This window comes from Nesoenas mayeri, assembly GCF_963082525.1.
Source record: "Nesoenas mayeri genome assembly, chromosome: 2".
In the NCBI taxonomy this organism is placed as follows: Eukaryota; Metazoa; Chordata; class Aves; order Columbiformes; family Columbidae; genus Nesoenas; species Nesoenas mayeri.
In genome coordinates, this window is record NC_137543.1 from 155609379 (window position 1) to 155634542 (window position 25164).

A 25164-nucleotide genomic window follows, 5' to 3' on the forward strand; every position below is an offset into this window, starting at 1 on the left:
GGAAATTGCTTTCGCAATGAATTTCAGTAACAACACAGTACTGTGACGTTGTATTGCTAATATACTCTAGAGGATTTTCAAATAGATGGAATTTTAAATACTAAATTTATCTCTCATTCTTCTGATTTGAATGGTTGAACAAACAGAAAATCCAAAGTACCCCAACCTGATGCTGCAATAGCACAATTTGAGCTGAAGGTTTAGGAAGCAGCATTATTATTAAAAATCACATTCAGAGTGTGCTCGTTGTTTGCATTATGCTTCTTTGCCAGTATTTGCATAGCACTTGATGTAATATATTTATCTTTGAGGTGTACGGAGAACTAAAAATAGTGTGGCTACAGTAAGTCCAAAAGATCGGAAAGCCAGGGGAACTCATTAGAGTAACTGAGAAAATAGGAAATCAAGAGGACAAATCACTTGGTTTTCTTTGTGTGGAGTGGGAATATGCAATAGCGCATGAGATTAGATATAAGGAAAGTACTCTTGTGAGAAGGGGCAATTTAGCAATCCCACTGAGAAAGAAGATGAAGCCAAGTAATGAATGACATGATGAAGAGAAAAGAATTCAGAGAAAAACGTGGAACAGAAACCCAACAGACAGAGATATTTATGAAAGAAAAGAGCTGAAAATTACCGGTGCTGGCAGATGCAGATGATTACAGAGGCACTGAAATCCAAAAGGAAAGGACTCAGGAAGCAACGGTGTTAATGATATCTGATGGCTGAAGAAGAATAAGAAAAATATTTCGCCACAGGTGAATGAAGATTTTGGGCAAAGTAGTTCTAATTTAGCGAGAAGAAGTCAAAATGGATCAAAATTGAAGTTGGAAAGAGTGGAAATTGTGGAACAAGGAAAGCAAGAGCTGGACTTGGGGGCCTGGACTGTGGCTATAAAGGAAAGCAAGACTCAGAGAAATGTTTTTGAAGAAATTCCAGGAAATACTTGGGCCAGAAGAAAATGACCATAAACAAGAGTTATTAGAAAAGAAAGTGAGATGAGAGTATGAATTATTGGATGAAAAGGATAAAGAGATTTAAAAGCAGATGATTATTTCTACTTTTTTTTCCCTGCACTGCAAAAAAAGTGTATCATATAAAAGTTTCAGGACTTCTTACCTTGGTTTTCACTAAAAAAGTATATTGTAATTGGGGGAGTAATACAATGAAACCCACAACCAAAGGGTAAAATCTCTTTCTGGAGTAGGAAAAGAACAGGTAGTGATAGGTTGTGTGTTTCTTCCATAGCTGGAGTAGAAAGGGGTGGATGTCATGTGTAGACCCAGGAGACCAGAAGAAAGGCAGATGAAGCACCTTCCTTGAAAAAGGATGAAAAAGAAGTTAGGAACTTGGATACTATGAATTTCTCTTTAACTCCCCCTCAAAATACTGGATAAATAACAGTTTTCTTGTAAACTGATTAATAGTTACTACCAGGTCCGTTTCAAGAATATGTCAGGTTCGTTAAACCTAATCTATTTTTCTGAGAAAAGTATGAATGCCTCGTAAACAGGAGACAAACTATAAGGATCCTGTGTTTTTATTGAAATAACCCTTTTGATGCCATCTTGTAACATCGCTCTTAAGTACGGTAGGGAAATATTGACATAAAAGTATTAGGAGGGGTCCAAAATTACTTTGGAAAGTATAGTGCAAGGGTAAGATTTATCTGACAATACACATTAAAAATACGCCTAATGGATCAGGCTCTCAAAGTGCTCATTTCTTTCTGTTTAATATAAAGGTAATTTAAAATGACTGTTTCAGTTTTCTGATCAGTTGTCTGCAGTTAAGCTAGATACATCCTCTGCGCTTGAATGTTTTACTATTAACCTAGGAGGATGCTTTGAATTAAGAGTTTTGAAGGACAGTGTCTCATTTGGTTAGTATTTAATATGTCCATTAATGAGTTGGATGCTGGAATACATAATTATGCCTATTGGATTTGCAGAGACTCCCAGGTGCAAAGGGTAATGTGTATATTGAGAAAGGACTGAATCTCAAAAGGTTCTTGTTGAATTGAAAAAATGGCAGAAGCAGCCGACAGGACCCGTAACGATCCTTTATCGCCCACACGGCGCGACCAGGGGGCGGGGCCAGGGGCGGTTCTGGGGGCGGGGCCGAGGGCGGGGCGCTCCCCTCCCCCCCCCCCTCGCCTGTTTGCCAATGGGCGGGTCCGGGTATCCCCGCTGCCCGCCTCTGTCGTTCGGGGCGAGTCCATTGCGTTCCATACGGGGGGAATTTCGGACCCGGATGCTGGTTCCCGGTCCGGTTCGGAGAGAGATGGAGGAGCAGAGATAGCCCCTATGGATCAGGAGTGGGCGCTGTCCTGCGGTAGCGGCGGTGGCTGATCGGGCGGGGAGAGCTGCTGGGTGCGGGCGGCTCTCCCCTCCCCCTTCCACCCCCCCTGCGTCCCGGCGGGGGATGGTGTGTCCCGCAGCGCGCGCCTTGCTCGCGCGGTTCGGCGACTCGGCGGGGGGAGGGGACGGGAGACCCGGGCCCCGGCGGTTTTCCACAGCGAGCGTGGGGAATATCGGGGAGGGGGCGCAGGGGGGGGTGCGGTGCTGGCAGCCGGGACCATGTCGGCGGACGAGGAGGAGCTGAAAGTCCCGGAGGATATGTTCAAAGATGTCAAGTTTTTCGTGGTGGGAGACATCGACCCCAAGGTACCGGGTCACCCTCCCCTTTGCCCCTTCCCTCAGCTCCTTCCCGCTTCCCCCCCCGGCTCCGGGGGGGAGCACTGTGGCATCTTCCAGCTCCTCTTTCCCCCCACCCCACCCCCAACGCCACTTCCCGCGCCGGTTCGAGGCTCACGCGCCGATTCGCAGCACGCGCCCGGGAAAGGCGCGGGGGAGGGGGAGCGCGCGCGCCGAAGGGGTGTTGTTGTTGTTGTTGTTTTGTTGTTGTGGTGGTTGTTGTTGTGAGGGGGTAACGGCCGCGCGCGCGGCCAGCGCTGCCACCCGCCATGGGAACGAACCGGCGGCCCCGCCGCGCAGGCCCCGGCGCCGCCTGAGCGGAGGAGGGGCGGGCCAAGGGACTTCCTGTCACAGCCCGGGCCGGGCGGGCAGCCGGACACCGCGGGGGGCAGCGGCCCTGCCCGCGGCTCCGGGCGCTGGGCGCTCCGCAGGGCCGCGCTCGGCCCCACCGCCCGCCCGCGGCGTCCCGCTGTGCCAGTCCAGGCCCCTCCCCGGGTTCAGGACAGGGACAGGCCGCTCCGGGCGGGGGGAGGTGTCACGGATGAGGGCTTGGCCGGCCCTGCACAGCCCAGGGTCCCCGTGGTTCTCGTAGCCGCCACGGGACCGTTCAGACCCCTTGTGTGTGATGTGCTGGAGGTGTCATCTCCGTATGGTGCCAGCCCGGATCCAGAGGAGGCAAAGAGCAGAAGTTGCTGACAGCTGACCGTGCAGCCCCCTGGCCTGGGCAACACCCTGGATAACTGGGTTCTCCTCCCCCTCTGCTCTGCCCTGTGGGACTGTATCTGGAATATTGTGTCCAGTTCTGGGCCCCTCAGTTCCAGAAGGACCCGGAACTGCTGGAGAGAGTCCAGCGCAGAGCAGTGAAGGTGTTGAAGTGGAGCATCTCCCGTGTGAGGAAAGGCTGAGGGAGCTGGGGCTCTGGAGCTTGGAGAAGAGGAGACTGAGGAGTGACCTCATTAATGTTTATAAATATGTAAAGGGTGTCACAAGGACGGAGCCAGGCTCTTCTCGGTGACAATGAATGATAAGACAAGGGGCAATGAGTATAAACTGGAACACAGGAGGTGCAGTTTAAATTTGAGAAGAAGCTTCTTCATGTTTAGGGTGCCAGAGCCTGGCCCAGGCTGCCCAGGGAGGTTGTGGAGTCTCCTACTCTGGAGACATTCAAACCTCCCTGGACACCTTCCTGTGTAACCTCATCTGGATGTTCCTGCTCCATGGGGGGATTGCACTGCATGAGCTTTTGAGGTCCCTTCCAATCCCTGACATTCCGTCATTCTGTGTGATTCTGTGCATTTGGCCCTAGATGTAACTACTCCTATATTTATCCAGTCCCAAAATTACATTCAGCCTTTCGAAGGCAACCGCGAGGCTGATGTGGCCCCTGGTGAAAACTAGTTTGACACCCCTGACATAGATGATGAAGTTGGCCTAAGAGTTAATAACATCTAGTCATGTCGGGTGAAGGTGATTAAAAAAAGCTTTCTGTGGCATGTCCAATTAAACAAGTGCTTGAAGTGTACTGTATGTAGCTTTAGGACAGCACCTTTCTGCAAACAGATTTTTGCAGGTTTCACACTGAAAGTCTTTGCTGCTTTGGTAGTTGCTGCAATCGAGCCTCTGAGTTCCTTTAGTTTCATGTCCTGACATTCACTGAGTCTTGTGGGCCTTTAAGTGAACTTCACATATAGGCACAGACCTGTTGAGGTGTTTTTTCTTCATAGGAATAGGATTATATGCTAAAAGAAACACAGACTAAGAATATATTTGAAGGGCGGGGGGGAGGAGACAAAACAAAGTCTTTAGGCATATTTTTTTAACAGTGTGTTAGAGCTTGAATAACAATTCCTGTATTTTTAAAAAAGCCTAGAGCAGCAGTATTATGTGGAGGTGAGTGCAAAAACCAATAAGACTCTTGTATATCATTTATCATATATACACAGTGTCCCAAAAGGCATGTAGTTACTTTTGTGTTGACATAGCAAAGACAATCAGGGGTATTCTCACAGAGTGAGTAAACTAGCACTCTACTCAGCTGCTTTTCTTTCTTCTGTTAAGTTTTATTCTTCTTAGCAGCTAATGCCATTGTCTGACAGCTTCAATTTGCTCTAAATTAGGTCCCCTAAATTCTCCTCAGTTTGTGGATGGCTTCTTGGGGTTGCAGGCAGACAGTGAAGGTAGCTCTGGCAGCACTGGTAAGCTCAGGCCCAGCACTGCATGGAACTGGCTGCACTGTGTCTGAGCTCAGCCGTGCTGGGAGCTGCTGAGCCACTTTCTCACCGTGAGTGATGGCCGAACTGACAAGTCCTGTGCACCTGAGTTGTTTCTGTAGCCCACTGGCCTGTTCAAACACTGTTCCCTCCAGTGCTCTGCATGCTGAAATCCCTTGCACCTGGGAGGGATGCAGAGCCCTGTCAGAGCGAGGACGTTGTGCTGAGCTGAGCTTGGGATCATTTCTTCATGAGTGCCTTGGTCCTCCCTTCTGCAGGTGTCCTCCGTGATACCCTGGGAGCAGCTTGAACCACAGTAGTACTTAGTGGTTGTGTTTTGAACCGAGGCAGGAAGCAGAAATTATAAATCGAGCTCAAGAAGTAGCTTTTAAGCAGTTTTTAGAGTGAAATGTTGGTCCATTACTAACATAAAGCTTACAAATATGTTTGAAGTTTTTTAACTTCTTTATATACAAATGGTTGCCAGCTTGATTTTTTGAAAATAACTTTGCCCCACATTTTGGGGAGGAGCACGCTTTGATCAGCTTGAATTTACAAATGGTTTCATGGAAGACCAGTTGTCCTAATAAATATTAAAACAGCCCTAGCACACATGAGCACTCTTAATCAAAACAAATCCAAGAGTAAGAAAAACAATGTAATATATTCAGGTGAATAACTGAATACCCACTGCCTATTAAAACATATGCAGGGTAAACTAGAAGGGAAACAAAAGTCTGGAATTGTGCCTAGATATTCTTTGGCAAATGAGGGAGAATTAGGCACCCAGCTTTAAATCCATTCTATTGGGATGTGGACTTGGCTGCTCGTACCTTACAGGGCTGAGGGGTAGATGCCAGCTATTATTTTTTTTAATAAATGCTTTTTGCTGCTTTCCTAAAAGATGCAAACCCAAACCATCATGCTTTGGTAGTACCAGTTAAAATTGGTATTTCATACAGAAAGAGATAAAAGTAATTAAATGCAGCATGAGCAGGATACTTAGTTTTTTGTTATCTCTTGTTTTATTATTTTGGGTTTTTTTTTAATGCTCATTGCCTTCTTAGTTTTGAAATATTCCTCTTGTTTCTTCCAACACAGATTTTAGTGGGAAAGAACAAAAATAAAATGTATATGTCAAAAAAAAAAAAAAGAAATCTCACTTAATGGATTTAAGCTAACACCTAAAGTGCAGGGTTATTACAATGATCATATGAGGACTTTTCAGCATTTTATTTTCTAGTTACAAGTATATGGTTGATAGCGGTTTAGATTCTTACCTTGTACACTACTGAAACTGAAGAAGTTGTGTTCTTAGAGGAGTTTTGAAGTTGACATGAGCTAAATGAGGAAAAGCCTTTTCACACCACTTTAAATAATCATGAGAAATTACTAGCAATGGTATTTATAGTGTTTAAACTTGCTACCTGAAACTAGCATAACTTTTTGCCTAAGTAGACTCTTTGCACAGACTCTTTAATGCAATATTGGTTTGATATTAAAAAAACCCCATACTTTTAGCCCATTAGTTGTATGTTCTTTCTCACACTATGTCACATATTTGGGTGTGTAGTTTTCATTGTGTTCACTCTTGGTTTTAGCTTTCCCAAAACCAAACACCTGAATGGGGCTCGTAACTCAGGGAGAGCTCTGCCAGACAAGGAGCTTGTGTGCTGGGGCTATTATTAAATATCTGCTGTTTTCAAAAGTGTTTTATTTTGATTTGGCTTTTCGCATTGGAATTATAGCATCTTGGGTGACTTTGCAGTTAACTGGATTTCATGCAGGAAGGTATCCTGTGATACAGGAGATTGGTGTGTAAAATGGAAACATTCTCTCTTGTTCCTGACTCTGTAGTGGCAAGAACAGTAAGCTTGTGATCGATTTTCTTGGTTATTTTAGAGTAATTCTTTTGTAATTTGACAATATCACATATTCATCCACTGCAGAAAAAAAGTTGATTTCTTAAATAAATGAAGTTTTAAAGTCAAATACTTCAGCCAGGAAATGACAAAATTGTCTGCTTACTGAGTGGTGACTTTTCTCCATCCTTGTTTTTCTCCTTAGCCTAGATGCTTTATAACAGCCTGACACCATGTTTTGAAAGACTCTCTTTTTCACTGCCTTCACTGTCTTGTTTAGTGTACAGGGTAGGTAGCAATTGCATGAGGACCAATTAATATTTTGCTTGATCGATGCCTTGCTCTCTGCTCTTCATCTAGTGGGCAGAGCACCCGGTTACAAAGGGTGGGTCCCCAACAGGTGTTGAGGGATAAGTGTCTGTCCCTGGCAGGTTTTGGAGGAGGAACATCATGCCAGTTTGGTTTTGCAAGATGATTATGAAGTGAACCTCTATTCATTTCTGAATAAGGAAAGGAGAAAGAGTAATCTTAACTGGCATTTTTAACATTTGAACTCTAGGCCTTATTGTTTTTAAAACATGTTTCTCTTCCTCTACACCCCACTGCCTTCTCTGTTATTTTGATTCAAATAAAAGTGAGTCCTGTTTTTAGGGACCAGGGCCGGGTTCTCTCCAAATGAGCTGAGAGAATAGTGAACTCTTAAACCAACATCATCTATATGTGCCTTGCAAAAATAGGAGTAAGATATGAGTTGTGAGGTGCTTTGTATTTTCTGAGGACAGAGTGATGGAGTGAGACATTTAAGTTCCAGCTCTTAAATGTGTTTAGTGAAGGAATTATTTTCTCAGCTATTAAATGAACATTTTCAGAAAATGCATGAACTTGTTTTTTTTTTTTTCCTCACTTATCCAAGTAAATAATTGGCTAAATCTGGCAAAATTCCTATGAAGACTGCAGTGTAAAGTAATCATGTTACCATTTCTAAGGTAACCACTGGGTTACCTTTTTTAAGCTTCAAGCTCTTCTTTTAAAGTGTATTCAAATGCTTCTGAAGCTATCATATACAAAAACAAACACAGAGGAGAAGGGTTTTATGCCTTAGAGAGAATTATTTTGAGATGTTTTTGAAGAACATATGTTTTGGAAAAAAATTGACATTCCAGATTTCTGCCCCAGCCTGAATTTTGTTGGAAAGTAAATCTTTAACTTGTATGATTAAAATATGACAGGGGTGCAAACCATTGGTGATCAGGTTTTAAATGGGATGCATTTCCATCTTCAAAAGGCGTGCTAGCCACTTACAGGAGGACCACTGAGAAAGTCATATTAATTCCTTTCATGTGTTAGTGTGTTCTTGCATTAATGTTTTTCTCAAATAAAAGTTGCTAAAAGTAGTTAACTTCTCCCTCTTTTCTTTTGGGTTTAGGTTATTCAACTTCTGAAAGCTGGGAAAGCGAAGGAAGTTTCTTACAATGCACTGGCTTCACATATTATTGCAGAAGATGGAGACAATCCAGAAGTTGGAGAATCTCGTGAAGTTTTTGATCTCCCTGTGGTAAAGGTGAATGACACATCCATGATATTGTCAAATTACTGATGTGGATACTTCATTATTATAACAGAAAATATTTATTTTTGGATGATGAAAAAAATGAAACAAATGAAACATGAAAAATCTTCTATTATTGTTACGCAAACTTTCATCCTGACTGATAGATTTCTTGTACAAGTCTGTTCTCTCCTTTCTCTTTTTTGTTCTGTATCTGTCAGTGGTTTGGGTTGTTTTTTTGTTTTCTATTGTTTTGTTTGTTTGCTTGTTTTTTCCAGATTCTTCCTTTGGTCATCTGTAGGATGGTGTCCTATTAGTTGTACTTTAGAAATGTTTCTGATGGGAAGGTTCTTACAAGCTTCTGGGAATGGGAAGCATCAGTTTAGAATAAGTACTAGACGATGAGGATTTTTTTAAACATAAAATTGGCAAGGTGCAAAATGGATATGTTGGTTCTGCATATGTGTACTGTGCTAATTTTAAACAATAGTAACTTGTAGGTTTTTTCTTTTTCTTTTGATATTAGTTTTTCAAGTCTTTCCTTACTTGTGCTGGAATTACCAGTATTTTGATACTATCTTGCAATACTGTTTTATTTTTTTCCGTTGAAAGTTAGTGGACTTCATGTTTGAAAATGTAAACTCATCATTCTGCAAGTCTTGAGAATGATTAGAAGAAAAAGCACTAGTATTTCACTGCCAATATCTTTGGGTACATGATTTTGGGTTATTTTTTCTATGTCGTTGCTGGTGGCACTAAAGTATTTTGACAACTTATGTCACGAGGGTTAATCTGACAGTGTGGAAGTAGGAATTAATTCCAAAAAAAATAGAAGGTGCTTAGCTAGAGATTTTGTGGCTATAGTGAGCGTGGTGATTAATTTTAGTTCCTTTTTCTGAAGTGTTCTGTGGCATAGTTTTAGTCTTACAAACAAGAAGACTGCTGCCGTTCTCATGTGAAGGAAGGGCATCAGCATCATTACAGTGCTTTCTAATGCCATTTACTTAAATAGTTTACTTTATAACTGCTACTAGCTGAACTTTTTCATTTGCCAAATAAGAGCAAGTCTTTCAGTAATGTCACTTAGTTTGACCTGAACATATCACAGCATGATCTGTAACCAAGAAGATTAGACTAAGTATTAAGGGAATAGAAATCAGAGGCAAAGGTGGTTTGTTATTGAGAGGAAAGAATAGAGAACAAGAAAGAGAAAAACTTAAAGGAGGAAAATCTCCCAATTTTTTTGCAGAGTATTGAGTAATTATGAATTGGATGATTTTAGTTAATTTTTTATATCTTTTTTCTGAAGGAGGGAGCATACCAAGAATTGGGACACCATATGCATAGTTACCACAATATATTTGTTTGTTGGTTTATTTTTGAGTAAATGTCATTTCATACTGAATGTGATGCCACTCTTTCCCCCTTATTTCTTATATTGTGTTGGGACCACTGTCCTGTATCTTTTCCCTTCTCCACCACCTTCGTCTGTCCCGGAATTCTGTCATTCACGGGTCAGCACCTGTGTGCGTTGCAGCCCTCATGGTTGTGTGTTTACAAACTCTTTTCTATGCAAGGTTATGGTTCCTGACTCCTTGGTGATGAGTGTAAGGTAGGGTTATTTTTTTTTAGAGCAGGGAAGACTGAAAAAATTGAGAGGATGAATAAATACTGTAAATGGTTTTCCTGGCACAATAGAAGGATGAGATAAGGGCGTCTTGCTCCCATATTGCTGCACAACCTTTGAGCAGTCTTCATATTAACTCTACAAAAAGAAGATTGTTCTGATTTATTTTGTAAAAGGCCTAAGTACAATGTCTGTGAAACACTTAAACTTCAAAGCTGTGAGATCTATGTTGAAACTAGCTATAGTATGAACTCGGAAGATAATTCACATTTCACACATGCATGTGGAGGTTTTTTTAATGTCTCATGGTTTTTATTTTTCAGCCTTCCTGGGTGATCCTGTCTGTTCGCTGTGGAGCTCTTCTACCGTATCCTTTAAGTTCACATTTGAATAATTTCTATAGAAAACATGTTAAAATAGATACTGTCCAGGGATTTAAGACTGTCTCAAGTATGTACAACTTAAATTTTTAAAATGATGGATGTGTCTTGCTTGCCGAGTTCGCAGCGTGCTAGAAGCTTCTTTGTCTTACTTCAGTTTTCCTGTTCCTCTGGCTATTTGGGATGCTTAATAGGCACTTGCAAGAAAACTGGCAGCAAATGGACTCAAAACATTTTAGCTGCATGTTGATAATTAACTGTGAGGATCCAGGAAAAACAGTACAGTGCAGTAAGTGGGCAAACGTTGGTTCACAGTAGAATTACCTATTTTGCCTTGTCTAGAGGCAGAGTTAAGTAAGGGGTGAATATGCTATAACTCATATCAACACTGTGTTATTTATAACACTTTATTAACAGATAGTGTTGGTATTCCCATTTTTGGGGTAGTCTGTCCTTGCCTTTGGTAGACCCTTGTTTCTTAACTTGTTTGGAGCATATATTCTCACATATGGATGGCATAGTCCTTCTTCTTGTCAGTTATTATTGTTTCATCTTTATGTATGTTCCCCTCGTTTTTTTATTTGGATTATAGGAATTGTGACAATGGCTGTTATTAAGGAAAAAAATTCATACTTCTTTTTCTCAGACCTTTCGTGATAAAGATTCTATGTATGGAAAAGCTGAAACAAAGCAATACATTTCAGTACAGATAGGAGCAGATTATTGCAACAAACAATGCCAGGACTAAGCAGGTATGCTGTTAGGCATGAGACCTCATTTTGGAATGAGGTTAGCAGGTGGTTGTGTCTGTAATAGAAAACAAGAGGTGGTAGATGCAAGAATTCAGGTGTTCATATTAGGAATTCAGGTCTTAACGTGCTCTGGTGTTTCAGAATCCATGTTTTATCCTCAGTATTTCAGGGTATATGCCTTTACATCTTGCTGTGTCTCAGGTATTTGTGAAATAGCCTGTATATTCTCTAGTTCTCCAAGAGAATTCATCTCAGGAAGTGAATCGTAGGAAGAGAAAACATTAAATTCATCAGATAAAATTATATAGTGAGGTCTTTGCAGCTGTTTTGATCATGATAATTAACATGTTGGATAGGATTCAGCAGTTTGGGTGAAACATTTGCCGTAGTCATGGATAGTCTTCTGTCCTGAGCAGAAGGAAGTTTTCCGTTAACGACTTGGCTTCCAAATGGAAAAAGATGCATCAAACTTTACATGGCAAAAGCCAAATTAGCAGAGCTACTGCTGTATTTTAAAAAAATTGATTATTGTGATGTAATCTAGGTTTGGTGACTTTTGTGGTTTTGCATCTGGAAACAATATATGTGTTTATCATCCTTTCATCATCAGGATGGGAGTGGATGGTTGCTTATGTCATACACCTGTAAGCCTTCTCCCTGTTCCTGAGGACTGCGTAAAAAAGTAATAAAATGGCTTGGAATTAGCTATATTTTCAGGCTTAAGTAACCTAGCATTGCATGATTAGTGTTGTTCTTTCTGATGGAGAAGTTGCACTATTAGAAAATTGGTCTTCTGTCTAAAACCAGGCATTTTTAAAAGGGTGCTCTAAGAGCTGGCATTATTGTGTACCTAGAAGAGAAATCAACAGATAAAACCCCAGAGTGATGCAATCCATAACTGAATTGTAGCAATAAATGTGTGAATGCAGCCCTGAATGGCTGTTGCCCAGGGAGTGTTTATTGTGGGTATACGTTGGAATGGCCAAATGAAAAGAGCGGGTCTCAGTGGTGTCGTATTCTTGGGTTGCAAGGAGGAAGGCAGTTTTGTACACCTGTCAGCAGTAAATGTGTCCTTGGACCTTTGCTTTATTCTCCCGAGCACTTCATGTCCTTACAACCTGGTGGTTTTAGATTTTATTCTGAGCCTTGTAGTGCTCACTAAAACGGGTTATTAAATCTTAACTTTGTTCTGTTTCAGTCTCTTCACAACTCCCGTGCAGTGGCATTCAGCCTTTCATTAGGGTTTGAGGTACTACCACAATGAAAAAATATAGTAGTTAATAGGAATAATTTAGTTGCTCAGTTGCTTTGGTTTGGACCCTGTTTAGGTAGAGGCTTGAGATTCTACGTTTTGTCTTTTGTTTATGTTTTAATTTGGAGATGTAATGCTCAAAGTGTTCTTCACATTTCTGAAGAAACAAGTCCTAGAAACATCTTTTGTCAGATTTATGCATCTAGTTAGAGCCTTAAAGATTTTATGGCAGCTTACCAATTCTGGTACTTATTTTATGGGCATTTGCCTGTCAGTTTTTAAAGGTGAAGTTTAATGTAGAATGACTTATTACAATATAAATGCATAATAATTTTGCCTGTTTCTTATGAATACATTTTAACATTCAACTGTGAAAGTTGTTTTCACCGTGGGGAACTTCAGGAGGCAGAGTGTTCTGTTAATTGCTAACGTATGTTCACAAAATCTGACTAACCTGCAGTTGAAGCAAAGTAACAGAAAAATGAAGAAGGAAAGACAGTCTCGTGTGTGAAAGCCTCAGTTATAATGCCAGGAAGAGGCCTGGTGATTTCTTTCTTAAACCTCTTTGATAGCAGCAAAAGCAAGAACGCGGGATGTTTTATTTTTCCACAGTCTTGTACAGCTGACAGAGGGTCAGAGCACTTGTGGATTTTTGTTGCTAGGAGGGAAGAAAAGTGAGTTTTGTCATATTTCCTCTTTTTTGTTTTCCAGACCCACTCGCAACATGATTGTTGTGCTGATTGTAACTGTTTTAAGAGGGTCTGTTTCACTTTGAGTTGAAATAAGAGTGCCAGCTGCAGTCAAACTGATGGACTTCTGTGAAGTTAAACACCAAGCTGTTGCTGCTTTATGTGCCTGGAGCAGATGTTCAGGCAGGGAGTAGAAAACTGAGCACTTTTGAAAGATCCAGTACTGAATCTCTGCCTTAGATGGGATAGCGAGCAACACAGAGAAAGTCAGGATGTTCATCTGACTTCTTGGGGTATTCTTGGGCTTTTTTGTGTATTGTCTCTTCTGGATATCAAAATGTTTGTATTGCTGGTGCATCTCTCAACAGCACAGGAAAATAATTGTGTTTCATTACAGAAATCTCAGTATGCGCTTGTATTGTAACACCATACACATCTGGTTTAGTGGTGATTTTTTATAACGTGATGTACATATATCGTAAATGCAAAGTCATGTGAAAGTATAGAAAAGGGAGGGACATTACAGAAGTCAGCTGGTCTGTCTGTCTTGCCTGGGTCATTTCTGTCAAACCATTCTCTCCTGTTTCACAAGGCCCCTCCTGTATTGGATGTGTCACGGTCTCCCCAGTCACCTCACAGTGCCTCACTAGAGTTTCACCCTGTTACCACGCCGCAGTCTAACCCTGTCTTGATTTATCTGAGCCACTCTGAACAGGGAGAACAAATTACTTCTCTTTTCATTTGGCAGCCTTTAAAGGATTTGAAGATGTGCCCTCTTAGGTTCCTAAACACATCAATTCTGATCTTTCGGTTTCCTCCTGTAAGCCATATTTACTAAGTCTGTAAAAATTCTCACTGTTTTTTTTGGCATACCGTTTTGTTTATCTATCTCTTTCATGCATCTGAAAACAAATCTGCATTGCTACTAGAGATCTGATTGAATTTTCAAAGCATGGTGGAAAACTTCATGTTAGTTTCATGCTGTGTTTCTGTTTTTACTTCCCAGTGTGATATTTTCTCAGTTTGTTTCATAGCAGCTCCTAGATTACCCCTCGCCCCGCATCCCAGATCTGTTGCCTAAGCCAACTTTCAATGCAGTGTTACACCTCTGTAAGAAAAAAAATACAGGAGATTTGATGCTTCCTTATACTACTGTTTGCAGGTAATCTCTCTAATACTTTACTTTGCTGCTTTTGTTGATATATGAGCTCATCCCTTGATATGTTTGTTGTTATGTCACACATCTATAAGCCTTCTCCCTGTTCCTGAGGACTTGTTGAAAAAATAAAAAGACACCTTTGAATTAGCTACATTTTCAGGCTTAAATAACCTAGTATTGCATTATTAGCATTCTTTCTGATGGAGAAATTGCACTATTAGAAAACTGGTGCCCTAGTGCCTTTTGTGGACTTAATCACCATGCTGTGTGTTAGGAATCATCATGCTGTATGCTAGAAAACTTTTTACTTTTCCAGTCTTTCAAAAATTGCAAAGGGCAGGTGAGGTTCCAAAAGATGTCTTCAAGCAAAAATTCTACCATTTGGTTACCAAACAGCCATTTCTGAAACCTCTGGCTTCTGGATTACTTTCTAACCCTATTTTTATTTTTAAGACAGTGCTTTTATTTCTTGCTGGTTTTAAATGGAGTCATCTGCCATATTACCATCTTTTTTAGTAAGTGTGCAAAAAAGGCACTTCGGCTTTCTCACGAGTGTCTGCTTTTAGGTTTTATTTTAGAAAAACACACTTCTCTTGATCTGTTTTATCAAATTTCTTGTGCATCATAATTGTTTGTTGCTGACTGTAGCAGAAGTTTCTTCTTCAGGTTCTCTCATACTTCTAAGCATGGAAGATAAGCACTTGATAATGAAAGAAAGCTCTTGGTAAACACTTCTGTAAGCCAGACTTCCTGTGTTTAGCATCCTGGGATGGGCTGAGGGATATGTTCTGGTAAGAGGCAAGCTTATAATGTCACCAAAATAAGTCATAATATTAAAAGTGTCTTGACGCAGTTTGTACTTTGTTGTGGTTTTTTTTCCCTGATCCTTACAACTTGAATTGGAAAAAGGCAACATGCTTTTAAAATAAAAGTTTTTGAATGGTCAGATATTTGATAATATCTGAGACATATCATGCACGCTATTTCATTTCCTTCTAATGTCCCTCAGGAAACTCTTACTGAAATAATTTTGCGTCCTTAACACCTGCTTTCCAGTGTAAATGCCTTTTCTCCAGAATCGTGTCAGATCTTTTTTGGAGTCACTGCATGTCTCTCTCAGGTAAGAAGTGAACCATATTTCAATCTACTCCAATGTGCAATATATATGTAATGCTTGTTTGGTTTTGCCTTTTTTTTTTGAGGAGAGGTACTAGTTTTTCTGTTGTACTATGACTTCTTTCTGTATGTTAGATGAATTATCACATAAAACAGTTTTTCACTGAAAATGAGGGCATGAATATTTCAAACTGTGAACAATCAGTAATTTTTCTTGTATTCAGCTGTACAGTGATTTTAAAACACCGAGTACTCTAGACTATATTTTGCTCCTATTGTTCCTTTTTCTGCATTAACACAATATTCAGTCAACATATTTTATCTGCTTATGCACTGATACCTTAACAAAGGTGCCAGTGAATAAAGTGAGATAAATAGTTCCTGTTTGCTTGATCACTAACTTTTATCTCGTGGAAGGTCATATATTAGTGTTGAGTTTTACAGGAGTGAAGAATGTTTTCTCTTTCTCTGTGCAGGCTAAAAATAATTGTTTAATGTAATTTCTTGTGCCGTCTCTTTGTCACCCTTTCTTCTCTGTGACTTTTCGTGCTAATTTGGTATTTGTGGCAAGTAATACATTAGCCAGGTTTGTAAATGGTATGTCATGGATTGTACTAAAATTCTTCAAGCAGAAGGCAGTTGGTTGGATAGAACTAAAAGGCTTATTTACCTTCCTTTTAGGTTTCATCTGAAGACCGAAATACGCTGTGGGCTTTGATTACTTTTTATGGAGGGAATTGCCAGCTGAGCCTCAATAATAAGTGTACTCATTTGATTGTGCCTGAGCCAAAGGGGGTAAGATCTTATTATGTGTGCAATTCTTCTTCTTGTAGCTCTCATTTGCTTTTGAATAATCAAAAATTTTCCATTTCCTTGAAGTTAGGATTCTTAAGGCTGTTCATTAGTCTTAGAAGAGCTAAATTCAGCACAATTCTGCATTGCAGCTATTGCATTTGTATTTACTATCAGCATGGCTTTAAGCCTGATGAATTCAAAAAATGTCCAATTTCATATTGGTATTTGTGTTTCTGATTGAATAAAACATTTTATTCTTTATTCTGTTTATCTGAACCTAATTTTGACACGTCATAATTGTTAGTGATTGTGATTTATAAATCTAGATACAGAATCAGTGAAGAGAAGTGAAGGGCAAAATTGAAAAAAATGCATTAAATGGCCCTTGTTATGAGGGAGAAAGGAACAAGGAAAGCAGAAGGAGGAAGAGGTTTTTTTTCTTTATAGTTGATGGTTTTTTTTCTTGAAAGAGAACTCTCAGAATCCCTCAATGCATTCGTTTTAAAGAGAGATGGCAGGATAAACAGCACACAACATTCCTCTCCAACTTCTGATGAAGTCATACTTCAAATCACTCCCATCATACAATATCTCAAGTTGGAAAGGACCTATAGGCGTCATTGAGTCCAACTCCCTGCTCCTCACAGAACTACCTAAAACTAAACCAAGTGACTAAGAGCATCATTGAGATATTCCTTGAACTTTGTCAGGCTTGGGGCTGTGACCGCTTCCCTGTTCCAGTGACCGAACACCCTCTCAGTGCAGAACCTTTTGCTAATGTCCAGTCTGAAATTTCCCTGATGCAGCTTCATTCTATCTCCTCGTGTCCTATTACTGGTCACCAGAAAGCGGAGATCAGCACCTGCCCATCCGCTATCCTCCTTGAAGAGGATGTAGACCACTATGAGGTCCCCTCTCAGTCTTCTCAGGGCTGAACAAGCCAAGTGACCTCAGCCGCTCCTTGTAAGTCTTGCCCTCGGGGCCTTTCACCATCTTGGTTGCCCTCCTCTGGACACACTAATAATTTGATATCCCTTTATATAAACTGAGGTACCCAAAACCACACACTGTGCTTGAGATGGGGCCACACCAGAGTAGTGTAGAATGGGACAGTCACCTCCCTCTCCCAGTTGGCCGTGCTATGGTCGATGCACCCCAGGACGTGGCTGTCCCTTTTGGCTGCCAGGGCACACAGCTGACTTGTATTCAACTTGCCATCAACCTTAGATCTCTTTCCATGGGGCTGCTCCACCAGCCTGTCATCCCTCAATCTATATGTATAACCAGGATTATCCCGTCCTAGGTGCAGGATCCGGCATCTCATACAGCTGGTGATTGCCCAGCTTTGTTGTTTATCCAAATCTCTCTGTAAGGCCTCTCTACCCTTGAGAGAGTCCACAGCTCCCCCTGATTTAATGTCATCATTTGACTTCCTTCTCCTGTGTCAGAAGTCAGACGTTCCTGTCCTTATGCAAATGGAGAAACTGAATCAGAAAGATCAGGTAACTGGCCAAAGGCAGCACTGAGCACATCAGAATGGCCTCCTCTCCTCTCATGCTATTAATGCTTTGGTTATAATAGTTCATTGGAACTTCATGAAGTGGTGAGGAACTCCTCTTCCTGAAGAACAAATACATTTGTAACTGATTTATTGTGTTTGTTCAGAAACTGAAAATACTTCAAACAAATTGAAGCTCACTTTAAAATGATAGTTCGGATGCTTTTAGTTAATGCGTTGGATGGAGCAAGTTTTTGATTTTGTTTTTTTGTGGTTTATTTCTTGTCCTTTAATAACATAAGCACACTTCCATCATCCTTTTGTTTTAATTTCAAATCAGTGGGAGTGGTCGCACAGGTTCGTTGTTTGAATGAGTAGCTCTAAGGTCAGGTTCTGTACTCTACCTCCTTACATAAATCTGTAAAACTTTGTGAAGTTTCTAATGTCATTTTATACAAATTGAGTATATTGTTGTCCCACCAATGGCTCTTTTTGTATTTTGGAGTTAATGTAAATTACCTAATACTAAAATAAAAACATGTCGCTAGTAGGATGACAATAAACTTACGCATGCAGTACCTAGGAAAGTGCTTTAAAATAAAACATGGATCAGCACTGGGAGAAGAGAGAGTGTGGACATGGAAATGCTTGCTTTTTCTTCCCTGTTTCATTTAAAACGATAACAACCTTTTTAGTTTTTAATTGTTTGGGGTTTTTTTGGGGGGGTGGTGGTGTTGGTTTTCTGTTTTTCAGGGGTTTTTTAAAGTGCATTCTCTTCTGTGAAAGACTTAGAAGGGTGTAGCAAACACCACCTCCCGCATCATAACAAAATGTAGTGCTTGGATGAGGAGCTTTGCTACCCAAGATGGTCTTTTTAAGAGCCAATGATATATATTTAAGAAGTGTTACCTTAAATCATAAGCTTTTTAGAGCAGAGGATGTTGTCTTGAGCTTGCCAGTCAAGAAACTGAAAAAAACACATTAGCATTTCATATCTGTAGGATAAAATAAATATTCAGTTTAATTTGTATAATCATTGAATGGGAACAGTTTCCTAGGATGGTTACTTAGAATGCTTCTAGCCCTGCCCCTCTGACATTCTACTACAAGGGAATCTGCAGCAGTTTGTAATGAGAACATCTTGACACTAGTGAAAACTTGAATGGTTGCTTTGACTAGACACAAGATGATAAAACAAGATTCTTAATAATTCTCACGACGAAGAAAGAAAGAAGACTCATATCTGCAAATAAACTCGATTTCATCTGTAATCTCTTTATTGTGTATGAATGGCAGTTTCATTGTAGGAAATAACTCTAGAGAATCATTCAATTAAATTAATTTCCTCTGAATGTGCTCGTTGTTAATTTATATTGTTTGTCACACAAAGAAAACTCCAGTTCAATCGCTTTTAAATATTAGATCTTGAAATTAGTTTCAAATCTTCGAAAGAAAGTTTTCATTTTTTTCCCACTGTTTTGATATGTGTGAAGGGTTTCCATCAAAGGGGATGTCTGAATAAATAGAACACTGATTCTGTGTCTATTCATAGGAAAGGGAGGACTGAACTTTTGCTAGTTGTATATATCTTCAAATGATTAAATAGTGAGGAAAGAGGGAGGGATAAAGTTTTCTATTTTGTCAACATTGCAACCTCTCATTGAAATGGATTTAGCTAATATTTGGACAGAAGTGTAGCTTTAAAGTTGAGGGCAGCATCAGTTTGCAGCTTCTGAGAAGGTGTATGGGAAATATCTGACTGGTTTCTGATTTACATTGCTGCTGAAATGCATTTTTTTCAGTGTCACCTGTAAATATTTGTCCCTATTGTGAGATTCTGATTTTTCCCCAAATGCTTTTTCATGATGGTGTGGTTTTTTTTGTTGTTGTTGTTTTGTTATGAGTGGATAAAACGTAAGTATAAACTGTGTTTAGACTTAACTTCACATCCACCTAAAATCAACAGCACCTTAGTATTGACTGTGATGTTGCTAGCTGCTGAAGTTCTGAAGGTTTTTTTTCATGATTGATCTTAATGATTCTCAAATCCTTTTGTGATTGTATTTGAGAAGAATTTGTGGTGGTTTTTTTGTGAGCGAAGACTTAATCTTCTGCAGTTGTGCCTTCTGAGTCCTTTATATCAGAAATGTGGAGGTTTTTGTTTTAATCTCTTGGAACTTGTGGTAATGCACAGTAGCATAATTTCTCTTGTTTGTTCAGGAAGAGATCACTTTGTTTTATTGGACAGCCTTTTGTGATCTGCCTCTCCATTCTCTAGCCCTGCTCTTGAAAAAGTTATTTGGGATTTTTTGTCTTTAATTTTTTTATTTTTTTATTTTCCAGGAAAAATATGAATGTGCTTGTAAACGGGACAGCATTAAAATTGTGACACCAGACTGGGTACTGGATTCTATAGCTGATAAGAGTAAAAAAGAAGAGGTTCCTTATCATCCCCGTTTAGTTATATACGAGGAGGAAGAAGAGGAGGAGGAGGAAGAGGAGGAAGAAGCAGAAAATGAAGAACAAGAGTCTCAGAATGAAGCTAGTACTGATGAAAAGTTATCAAGCCCAGCATCTTCGCGAGAAGGATCACCTTTGGGTGATCAAGCTTTTTCACCAAAATCTACTACTGCTGAGAAGGCAAAAGGGGAACTGATGTTTGATGATTCTTCAGATTCCTCTCCAGAAAAGCAAGAAAGGAATTTGAATTGGACACCAGCTGAAGTCCCACAGGCATCTACAGCAAAGCGTAGGTTGCCTCAAGGGAAAGACTCGGGCTTAATTAATTTATGTGCCAATGTTCCACCAGTGCCAGGTAATATTTTGCCTCCAGATATGAGAAGCAACCTAATGGCTTCAGTACAAGGTGCCCAAAGTTCTGATCGACAGGAAATGATGGCGACATGGAGTCCAGCCATGCGGACATTAAGGAATATTACTAATAGTGCTGATATTCAGCAGATTAATAGACCATCAAATGTAGCACATGTAAGTGTTGGATTTTTAATTTATAAGATATTGGACTTTTTCTTGGGAACTATCGTAATCCAAGATATTCACTTTCCCTTTATATTTCTTTAAATGTACAAAGGATTAAAAGTTCTGCGTATTACTTAGAAGTTGTAGTCAAATTAGTAACCTCTTTGTCATAAGCAACTTCATTCCTAGCAGGTTTACAGAAGTAAGAATGCATTTGGAAAACTGCTTGGAAGAGTAAAGCTGTGTTCAACTATTGCGTGGTTTAGAGTTTCAGCACTAATTTCTTAGCAAGAGCAAAAAAATATTTATTAATTTAGAATTATTTGACTAGTTCAGGAAAACTGATTTCATACCCTTCAAGCTTTTTATTTAGCGTGAGGAATTATTTGTGCTACAAACACATAAAACTGTGAAATTGATTGTTCTCACAGTAGGTTCAGTTTTATATTGTGGTTTTCTGCTTGGCATCATTAAGTTGTTATACAGTATAGTCAGGATTATGATGCAGACACCCTAATTTACAAGTTCTTATGCCACTTGTATAGTTGAAATAATTGCAGCTTTTGTATTGGATTTATTTTTAGAAGAAAATAGCGAATGAGCATGCACTGGGATAACGTGCGGCATTGAAATTCTAAGATGTTCATGAGAAGGGAATGTGAGCAAAGTAGGTGCTGGTAAATGTTAGACATATCTTTTACTTAAATAATTGTACCGATGCATTTATTCAGATGTTTATCTGAAGGTAAAACTTTCAAAGGTGCCTGTATAATATAGAAGCTTACAGCTAGTACTTAAACACAAAAAGTGGAGTCACTCAGAAATGTTGGTTCATTGTTATCTATATGAGTTCTAAATAAGAAACAGAAATGCAGGCTTACTTTTAAAACTGAGTCTTAGATTCCTCTTCTCAGTGCCTTGAATTGTTTAAGGACTGAGACTTCTGGGTACGGACTGAGCAGAACCGCCCAGGTCTTGGTCGATTGGCCAGTGCTGGTAAGTTGGCTGATGCTTTCATGTCCGAACACAATATCTACAACACCAGGCATTGTACTATCAAATACTCTTTAGCGGTGTCCTTGTTGAAGTATTTTTCTATAACTAGTATTTCTAGAGCTACAGGGCAGTCGATGTTATCGTGCTTCAGTTAGACTTTACTCTCCACAAGTCTGTTAGACAGAGACTTGGCCATGGTGTGCAGGGGCTGTTCTCGAGCACTGTGTCAGGCTGCTGTGTAGGCTGCCATGCGAGCTCCAGCACCTGGAGAAAAGCTTTGCATTTTGGAATTGTGAAGCTGCTTCCTAGAGGGATGGTTACCAGTTCTACCTTTTTCCTTATAACTTCCCTCTGGCTGGGTTAAATTGTACTTTGTGTCCTGCTTGGATACCAGTCTTGGGTGGATCCCATGTCTTGGTGCATAATCTTGGAAAGTTAGTTTGATTTGAACCTGAAATTTCTGCGGAATGGCAGGATCTGTAATAACAAGGCATTTTGCAGCTAACCAAGTTACTTTCTGAATATAGCCCTAGGATACTTTTTAAAGTTTTATCCCTTTGTTTGGAAATATTTGTCCTGAAGCTTCTGTAATTTTGACTTTTGGGACTTTTTGTGGAGAGCAGCATTAAGATCTCCTACTGAGCTATGGAAACATTCTTTTTGTGCATGTTATTTTTAGCTATTGAATGCTTATACTGTAGTTCTGTCTAGACATTAGTGATGGGTGATGCATTGATAATCATGGCTGTAAATCTACACTATACCAACAACATCAAAATTACACATATGAAACCCAAGGTGTTTTGAAGGGCATTATAATTAATACTTGAACCATCTCTAATGGTGATGTCTCACTGCAACGATACAGTTAATTTGCTTTGTGTTTTAGTGATGTGGTTTGATTTCTCTTGCACACGCATATCACTGAAGTTTACTCTGTGGGTGAAAGAAACAGGCTTTGCAGCATTCACCAAAGCTGTTTTCATGTTTAAAGGACTTCATGAATGACAAATATATAGTTTCTTATGGCTCCTTCTATTTTTTAATAGGTAGTTTATATTAAAATATTTTAATACATAGAACTCATCTTAGTCTTGTTAGGAATTTGTCTAATTTTCTCTTTTCTAATGCTTTAAAAGCTCACTTGCTAACTTACGTCTGCTTAGAGTGAAATGATTTTTTCTTAACGTAGAGTTTTACATCTAGAAATTAAATTAAACTTCAGATCACTTCAGCGTTTTATATAAACCTGTAATCTATTATTCTTAAGTATAGGTTGGTTAGTGTGGGGTTTTGTGTGTGGGTGTGGGTGTGTGTGTGTGTTTTGGTTTTTTTGGGGTTGGTTAGTTAGTTGGTTTGGTTTGGTTTTTTTTCCCCAAAAAACTACTAGTGCTCAGCAGATCAGTGTTTGTATTTTGAGATTCAGTTTAAAAAATAGAACTAAATATTCCTGAATTGGTTCAAAAGCAAGCAAGATTGTATTAAATTTCCATGTTTCAAACAGCACTAATTAGTGGAGGCATTATTAGCAAATTTTAAGATAAAGAAAATAAGACCGTGGAACTAAACCTTGAACTAAATGGGCCAACAGAGTTGTAAAATTGATATTACAATTGATTGAGTGGATCAGTGTAATTATTAATACAGTATTAATAGTCATAATGCGGTTTGAGATATCCATAATACAGGGATGAGTTTTAATCTTAAATTTTGCTAGAATATGCATTGCCTTATATTAGGAGCCACATGTAGCTCCATGGTTTCCTATTTGTAAGTCCTGTCTTCATTTTGCTATTAACAGAGATTTTTTATTAGCTCGCAATGTATTTAAGCATAAGTTTCTTTTGAGAATTGTATTTTCCCAGTAGTTCTTTGCATATTTGTTTATATTGAATGACAACAAAAAGGTCACAAAATTAATCTTTGTTTTCTAGATATTACAATCACTTTCAGCACCTACAAAAAGTTTAGAACAGCAAGTAAATCATAGCCAACAGGGACATCCAAATGCGGTGCTGTTTAGTCAAGTGAAACTAACACCAGAGACACATTTATTGCAGCAGTCGCACCAAGCGCAGCAGCAGCAGCAGCACCATCCTCTTCTACACCTTCAGCCTCAGCAACTTATGCAGCTACAACAGCAGCAGCAGCAGCAACAACCCCAGATTGCCCAGCAGTCTTTCCAACAGCAACAGCCTCATCAGTTTTCACAACAGCAAGTTCATCAGCAGAACCAGTTCGCACAACAGCAGCTTCAGTTTCCACAGCAGCAGCAGCAGCAGTTACACGCGCAGCAGCAGCTCCACCGACCTCAGCAGCAGCTCCAATTCCAGCAGCAGCATGCGTTGCAACAGCAACTTCATCAGCTGCAGCAGCAGCAGCTACAGCAGCAGCAATTGCAGCAGCTACAGCAACAGAATCTGCAGCATCAGCAGCTGCAGCATCAGCAGCTGCAACATCAGCAGCAGCAGCAATTGCAGCAGCAGCACTTGCAGCGCTTGCACCAACAGCATCAGCAACAGCAAATGCAGAATCAGGCAACACCGCACTTAACTCAGACATCTCAAGCACTACAGCATCAAGTTGCACCCCAGCAGCCACAACACCACCAGCAGCAACAGCAGCAACTGCAACAGCAGCCGCTTTTTGGACACGATCCAGCAGCAGAAAGTTAGTAATTATTGCCTTGTGATCCTGGAAAAAAAAAGTGGCTAATGACATGACATAATGTGGATTAGAATATAAAATATAATGCTGCATTTATGGTATAGAATTCTAAGACTTAGAAACACTATTTATGGCTCAGGACCCGTCTTATTAATTTTTAGGCAAACAGATTTACACTATAACTAAGGATGATCCAGAAATCTGAAAAGCCTGAGAGCACTGAGAGATTTTTCTTTTCAAATATATAGTTTATGCCACTAGCATGTAAATTATGCTATGAGAACAGTGTTAGTCTACACATACCCTGGTTTTTTTTAATTTTAGTTTTTCCTTTGGAAGAGGGGAAAGGAGAGCTTTCAAAGAGGATAACAACTGGAAATACAGCTTAAATTTTGGAAAAAACAGTAAATTAATGAATATTCAGTATCAGAAAGCCGTCATTCCCTGCTTTGAATTCTGTCCATGCTAGCAAAACTGAGAGCTTTTTGATTGTTTTGACTCTTCATAGCTGATCTATATAAAAGAGCAGGTTGTTGTCTTATATAAGTTTTCCTTTTGGTGGCCCTTCTTTCTACCCTGTTAGCTCCCCTTCCTCCAGAAAAAAAACCACCACCCAGGACAAACCCAAAGCCTGGGCTGAGCTGTGCCTTTAGATATGGCTGTCAGCTTTGAAATTTTGGATCCTACGTTTTCCAAGAAAGATTCACTTCAAAAGTGACTGAAGTTCATAACCTGGTAAAAGGAAAGATTAGTGTCGCAGTATGTTCTGAGATGAACTCTTCAGATTTGTCGGTGTTTAACTTCTTGTTCTTTTATGTGCCAAACTCTTCCAGTTCCAGAAGACTATTTCCTACTGGGCTGTGTCTTTGCAATAGCTGATTATCCAGAACAGATGTCTGACAAACAGCTGCTAGCGACCTGGAAACGGGTAAGATTC

General features: G+C 39.9%; 1 protein-coding gene across 4 annotated transcripts in view; it reads left to right on the forward strand.

The window, feature by feature from the left end:
• Positions 1-2573: 2573 nt before the first annotated feature.
• The window catches only part of PAXIP1 (PAX interacting protein 1), a gene marked incomplete at its 3' end in the record, with an annotated part of 35979 nt that continues 13388 nt past the window's right edge, over positions 2574-25164 (forward strand). For 3 of the 4 annotated variants that reach the window (XM_080339812.1, XM_080339811.1, XM_080339814.1), the window contains exons 1-8: positions 2574-2666; positions 8195-8329; positions 10268-10311; positions 15233-15296; positions 15974-16087; positions 19929-20573; positions 23495-24230; positions 25061-25155. In XM_080339812.1, coding sequence (XP_080195938.1) covers positions 2580-2666; positions 8195-8329; positions 10268-10311; positions 15233-15296; positions 15974-16087; positions 19929-20573; positions 23495-24230; positions 25061-25155 — 1920 coding nt within the window. In that variant the 5' untranslated portion in view covers positions 2574-2579. The remainder of the gene's footprint in view (positions 2667-8194; positions 8330-10267; positions 10312-15232; positions 15297-15973; positions 16088-19928; positions 20574-23494; positions 24231-25060; positions 25156-25164) is intronic. The other variant, XM_080339813.1, reaches the window with a different exon arrangement.